The 7,244-nt window shown below is 35.2% G+C and overlaps 1 protein-coding gene across 1 annotated transcript; it reads left to right on the forward strand.

Annotated features, from left to right (window-relative positions):
* Window positions 1–3,348: 3,348 nt before the first annotated feature.
* Window positions 3,349–4,766, forward strand: LOC110020353 (GDP-mannose 4,6 dehydratase 1-like). The gene has a single exon (XM_020718423.1). It carries the CDS (start codon window positions 3,428–3,430, stop codon window positions 4,559–4,561), a length of 1,134 nt encoding a protein of 377 aa, XP_020574082.1. The 5' UTR covers window positions 3,349–3,427; the 3' UTR covers window positions 4,562–4,766.
* The last annotated feature ends 2,478 nt before the right edge of the window (window positions 4,767–7,244 follow it).

The raw sequence follows: 7,244 nt of genomic DNA on the forward strand, positions 1-7,244 counted from the left end.
ATATATAATAAAAAAGTGTTTTGTCTTAGAAAAAAATTATTCAATGTATATAGTTGAGTTATTTTAATAAAATTTTCAATGAAATTTGTGAAAATATAATTAACTTTAATGATCTTAATATTGTTAATAATAATAAAATGTTTCATTTTAACCGTCACATTAGTAAAAAGGAAGTTGATGCTGCTTTAAAGATAATCAAGGGTAGAAAGTATGCAAGACTTGATAATATCTCAATTGAAGTACGGAAATATGTAGGAGATTTCGGTGTTTCTTGGATAACTAAACCTTTTAATATTATTTTAAAGACTAAAATGATGTCTGAGGAGTGAGGAAGAGTATTTTGGTCCGCATTTTTAAGAAAAAGTGGATGCACAAAAATGTGCAAATTATAAAGGAATCAAGTTGATACGTCATACTTTAAAATTATGAGAGAGGATAATTGGACATAGGTTAAGATGTATTACAAAGATTTCTCATAATCAGTTTGGATTTATGTCGGGCAGGTCTACCATGGAAGCAATACATTTTTTATGGAGAAGTACAGCGAGGATGAAAAGGATCTACATAAGATTTTTATTGATTTTGAAAAAAACTTACCATAAGATTTGAAGAGATATCCTTTGGAGAGTGCTAAAGAATAAATATGTTGATATGACTTACATTCAAGTCATTAAAGATATGAATACCTTAGCTATTACTTGTGTTCAAACAAAAGAAAGATTGACCAAATATTTTCCAAATTCAGTTGGTTTATCAGGTTTCGGCTTTAAAACCATATCTTTTGTTTTAGTTAGCTCTTACTGAACATTTACAAGAGGATGTACCTTGGTGTATGTTTTTTTGTTGATGATATCCTTCTTGTGGATAAGATTAGATAAAAAGTTCACAAAAAATTTGAATTATGGAGGTCTACTTAGGAGTTTAATTGCCTTTGTTGGAGTAGAATTAAAATTGAATACATGACATGTAATTATAACAATAATAGCTATAATGACAGAGTTGTAGTTATGGGTGATCAAGGTGTGAACACTTTAGATATCTCAGCTATATCGTTCAAAGTGACAGTGATATAGATAGGGATGTTATTAGTAGAATTCAAGCTGGTTGGTTGAGGTGGAGGAATGCTTCGGGCCTATTGTTTGATAGAAAAGTATCACTTAGACGGGAACGAAAATTTATAAGATGATAATGAGACATGCAATGCTCTATGGCCAAGAATGTTGGCCTTTAAAAGAGAAGCATAAAATTAAGTTAAATGTTGTCGAGATGAGAATGCTTAAGTGGATGAGTGGCTTTACATTTAGAGACAAAATGCGAAATGAATATATCCGTGATAGGCTTGGTGTTGCTCAAGTGGCTGACAAAATTAGAGAGAGTCGTCTTAGATGATTTGGTCACATTAAACATCGACCATCTGATGATCCCTTTAGGAGAATAATAGATGTTTTAAATACAACTTATATTAAGAAAAACTTGAGCTTACTGTATAAAAATGATCTTAATTTATTAAAATTAAATGATAACTTGACACTCAATACGATGCAATGGAGAAAAAAGATTCATGTTGTTGACCCCACATAGTGGAATAAAGGCTTGTTGTTGTTGTTGTTTTTGTTGTAAATGTCTCTTAAAAATAAAAATAAATTAAAAAATTATCAATTGGCCTAGGTGAATTTTTATTGAAACATGACTTATAGTTTAGACCAGTAAGAAAAGCATAGTTTATTTTAACTATGGACTAATGGTGTTGAGGTGGAGTTTGCCCTTCAGCGGTTTGGCTCAACATAGTAAACATCCATCTTATTTATTAGATGTTGAATTTTTTATTGGTCCATAACAAGTAGTCGGTTGATGAAATTGAAGGATTAGAAAATTGCTTATAATTTGAAGTTATGCTTTAGAAATTATCTCACATTTTGTAACTTTAAATCTAACAAAATTTCTTATAGTTTAGTTTATAAAAAAAGAAGTTATTTCATGAGTAGTTAATTATAGGAGTGAAGTGCCAAAATAGTCCTGTGGGGCACTTTTCTTTTCCACCATCAGGCTAGTGTTCCACAATTGCACAAGAGGGATTAATGCATAATAATTTTGAAACTCAAAGTTAAGCATGCTCATGCGAGAGTATTCTTAGGATGGGCGATTTCAATAATCTTGAAATAACCCAGAAATAGCCGTTAGACCTAAATAAATAATATTTTGGAAGGTTAGAGTTTGAGCTGTAACAAATAATATTAGTGTAGACATGTTTGAAGATATATATATATATATATATATATATATAGATATATATATATGAAAAATCACAATAAGTTAAGAATGTTGATTGTGATATCGGTTAGTTAGATGGAAGAGATACTAAAATCTCTCCAATAAAATGAAATTGAGCTATCAAATATCGATGTAATGGTTATAATTTTATAAAGAAAATTAAAGTTGAATGTGTTCATGCGGAAAAATATGTGTTTGGAATCAAGTGCAAGTGTGACACATGGCAAGCGAGCCCACTCCTCTAAAAAATTTACCCAATTAGTGGAGAAATTATTGCATACGGACACTGCATGAATCTCTGCATGCGTTGTCCTATCATGACCGTAGATCACGATGATCTACGGTCTGAATTATTTCAGTTTTTTTTTTTTTAAAAAAAATTTAGATGGGGTCCACCGAAATACACTTGATTTACGGTCAGGATCGGACACCGCACGCAAGATGCGTGCGGTGTCCGATCTGTATGGAAGAATTTTTCTAATTAGTGTATTACAGTGAGCTCACTTACCACGTGACAAACTCTCACTAGACTCTGCATGTATGTGAGTGTCCTCGTGCAATAATCGCTCACTTTTTGATGAGCACATTTTATGTCCGGGCTCCTGACGTAACTCTACGTGCGACGGAAGTTATTCCTGAATTATTTTTATGTTATTTTTGTGTTATTTTTAATAATCCCAAAATAACACAGAAATAATCAAAAAATAAAAACCGTGGGTTATTTCATAATTATTGAAAATAACCCAGAAATAACTTGAACATAATTCATGAATAGCATCCACGACATGTAGAACTACATCAGGAGTCCGCACAGAAAAAAATTAGGCCTTTTTGAGGCAGTACAAAAATGTGTTCTGTTTGGCTCATCGGCTGCAAGACATGTTGAAATTGAAGTCTCAAAATCTCTCCAAGTGAAAACTGCATTTGAATAATTTATCCGAAAAACAGTAGATCGCGATTCTCATTTCTCCCTAACTAGCGAGCGCATTTTTTGTTCGGACTCCTGACGTGGCTCTAGGACGGCTTTGGTTATTCATAACTTATTTTCAAGTTATTTTTACATTATTTTCAATAATCCACACAGAAAAAATTTTGCTAGCTACTGCGCGTGCTTTTCTTCTCTCCTTCCGGATCCGGCGGATCGAGAACCACCTTCATGGCCTCCTCCACCGAATCCAATCATGGTGTCGACGGATCTACGCCTACAAACGGGACATTAGCGGCTGCAGCCAAGATCCCGCCGACCCTCTCCCCACAGCGTAAGGTGGCGCTGATCACCGGAATCACTGGACAAGACGGGTCCTACCTCACGGAGTTCCTCCTGGGCAAGGGTTATGAAGTCCATGGCCTCATCCGCAGATCCTCCAACTTCAACACCGCTCGCCTCGATCATCTCTATGTCGACCCCCACAACTCACACAAAGCCCGCATGAAGCTCCATTATGCCGATCTCTCCGACGCTTCTTCTCTGCGCCGATGGGTTGATACCCTCCTCCCCGACGAGGTTTACAACCTCGCCGCTCAATCCCACGTCGCCGTGTCATTTGAGATCCCCGATTATACCGCTGATGTCGTCGCCACCGGCACCTTACGCCTTCTCGAAGCCGTCCGATCATCCTCCAAGAAGAGGATGCGCTATTACCAGGCCGGGTCCTCGGAGATGTTCGGATCCACGCCACCGCCTCAATCCGAGACCTCCCCTTTCCACCCCCGATCGCCCTACGCGGCCGCCAAGTGCGCTGCGCATTGGTACACTGTCAACTACCGCGAGGCCTACGGCCTCTTCGCTTGCAACGGCATACTCTTTAATCACGAGAGCCCACGCCGTGGGGAGAATTTCGTCACCAGAAAGATCACTCGTGCTGTCGGCCGTATCAAGGTCGGTTTGCAGACCAAGCTATTCCTTGGAAACCTATCTGCAGCCAGGGACTGGGGTTTCGCAGGCGATTATGTTGAGGCAATGTGGATGATGTTGCAGCAGGACGAGCCTGGGGATTATGTGGTGGCAACTGAGGATTCGCATTCTGTGGAGGAGTTTCTCGAGGAGGCATTCGGACATGTGGAGTTGGATTGGAGGGATCATGTGGTGATCGATAAAAGGTACTTCAGACCTGCAGAGGTTGATAGCTTGAGAGGTGATTCAACAAAGGCAAGGAGGGTGCTGGGCTGGAAACCTGAAGTTGGGTTCAAGGAGCTTGTGAAGATGATGGTGAATAATGACATTGAGCTTGCCAAGAGGGAGAAAGTTCTCGTAGATGCCGGATATATGGACGCGCAGCAGCAACCTTAGTTGCTGATCCCATTGTCCTTGGTAATGTCATAGTTTTTTAAAAAAAATCTCCTTTTCAAGTCTACCTTCCCTTCATTCATTTAGCTGGAGTAAGCTCTAGCTATACTTGAATTACGCTGAACTTTCTTTGTAAGCTTAATGCCGTTGTTGGTTCAAATTGTTCTTGTTGAGTAGCTATGTTCTGTTGAATTGAATATTTGATATATCTGGCTTTTGTTCTTAAGCTTTGATAAGCAACTTTTTTTTTGCTTTTTTTATGTTTTTTAACGTGTCTGTACTTTTACTTGTATTGTGGTTATATTGGGACTACGGAATTCTTCAGAACAACGATTTAAGTTGTATGTTATATTTGGCTGTCTTATAGTATCAGACTAGATAACACTGTGATAAATGAGCATAATTTTGTCTCTATTAAGATAATATTTTCGAGATTTGGGTAGATGATGCTTATCAGTGTTTTAGGTCTTCCAAGTAAATTGTTTTTGGTTAATGCAATGAAATGGTCCTATTTCTGCTGCTTTTTTCTTTTCTATTTTTGTTTTAAATTTGGTTTCTTGTCTCACGTTTCTTGCATTGTTTTTATAGCATAATACAGGTGTTTGGAAGCTAGCCCAGTTTTAAAATATAGAATTATTTGTTTATTTTGTTTGTGAATTTTATTCTTCCGATTATGAACTTGTTTGGCTTTGGTGGGATCTATATCTAACTTTTTTTTTATGAGAGCTAGTGCTAGTATTGATTAAACTTGGTATTTGGAAAAAAAGAATGTCAGGAGCTCTTGGGACAAATGTGATTGGGAATGACTTCATTTTGCAACAAGTAACATTAAGCATGTGTTTCACAAAAACATAAAAGATGTTTAAGAGTTGTGTAATTTTGTGTCTATATATTTTGTATGAATGATTTCAAATTATTTCATTGGCTCCAAAATTGTTGTACATACCTTCATTATTTCTGGACTGGAAAAAAAAATAATCAATCACAAAGTTTACACAATTAACGCCACATGCCATAGTTAATACCTCCTCACCTTTATATTAGGGGCACCCGATACCATTTTTGTCCTGATACTTCTTTTGAGTATTATTTTCTAATGTTTTTTTTTAATAATTGTTAAGGCCTTTGGCTGCTCTGATGCTTGACGAGTGCTGAAAGTATTGTTTACCATCCAACTTGTGGTTTTTTCTGCTTAATGTGCAATTTAGTTGTCCAATGGCCTTTTATTTTTATATTAATTCTGGATTAGGCAAGGGTTAATGGTTCATTCTATCAAACATCACGTTTTTTTCTTTTGCCTGATTGGCTAATATTTTTGTCCTACTAAAGTGCGCAATCTTCTTTATTACAAGACACCCTCTCTCTCCAGGGATTAGAATTATCCCTGTTATGAATTTTCGGGATTGCCTGCTGTAAGATTGAAGATAGATTATTTTTTATTCATATTAAGCAAAGTTTGATCTGAGTTTTAATTCAATCAATTGATATTACCTTAATCATTTGGATTGCTAATCTTGACTGGTTAGATATATCTCAAACCCAATCAATATTAACTTTGTAAGGAAGCTTTATAACTAGTTTTGTTTTTTTTTTTAATTGTCATCTATATTGTTTGCTCAGTTTGGCTTGAATGCGAAGCCTTTAGAATTGATCCCGGGCAAACATTTCTCAAGAATTTGTTTTATGAATGTGCAGGAGGACGCAAATCTTTTTTTATTATTTTTCTGCCCAAGCCTTGTGAAACTTTTTTCTGTCTTATAACTGTCCAAAGTGCATGCTTAGCATTATTTCAGGAAGTAATTTATTGGTTTGAATGCATGAACCGGCACCTTCTATATATACATGCAATAAAAAGCTTATGTTTTTGAAATCTGGCAAATTAATGTACTTTTTCACTGTATATGTCTAGAAAATTACTTTAAAAAGGCTCACTGCACCGCCCTTAATTACCACCAGATATTGATAACTAGCAATACATATGTGACTATGTTATTGATTCACACTAATCCTTCGGAGACTCTCTCACAATGAGGTTAAAGGACAAATAGGTTTATCTGATCTATTGGATCTAAACCTTAGTAGAATTCTCAATATAAAAGCAAGTCCATTCTGTATGGAATTTCCAACTTATTAGCAATTATATGGGCTATTTCTAGACCGATTACCCATTTTTTGGCTATTTTTTTCTCTCTCACACATTACACCTGATCATGATAATTGGTAACATTAGATTATAAAGCTCTTAATAATGCATTGGCATATGCTTATTAAATCATTTAGAAAGCATTGGCCTCCAACTAGGGCTGTCAAAAAAGCTCGTTGTTCGCGAACAGTTCGTGTTCGGTTCGTCAATGAGTTCGTGTTCGATTCGTTCGATAAGTAAACGAGACAAACTCGAACAAATTTTTTTCATTCGGTTAGTTAAACGAACCAAACACGAACAGTGATGCGTTCGTTCGTGTTCGAATCGTTATTGTTTGAAATATAAAATAATATAAAATAATTATATATAAAAAATTTATTATATTTTAAAACATTAAATTTTATAAATTATAATATATAATAAAATAATAATAATAATATATTAATATACTATAGTAGTAATATACTAATATAGATATTGTATATTTATATAATATAAGTTATATAATTAATATATAATATTATTTTTATATATTAATATTAG

This window comes from Phalaenopsis equestris, unplaced genomic scaffold (genome assembly GCF_001263595.1).
Source record: "Phalaenopsis equestris unplaced genomic scaffold, ASM126359v1 Scaffold000094, whole genome shotgun sequence".
Classification (NCBI taxonomy): domain Eukaryota; kingdom Viridiplantae; phylum Streptophyta; class Magnoliopsida; order Asparagales; family Orchidaceae; genus Phalaenopsis; species Phalaenopsis equestris.

Coding starts and splice junctions, on each gene's coding strand:
- LOC110020353 (XM_020718423.1), top strand. CDS start 3,428: ATGGCCTCCTCCACCGAATCCAATCATGGTGTCGACGGATCTACGCCT.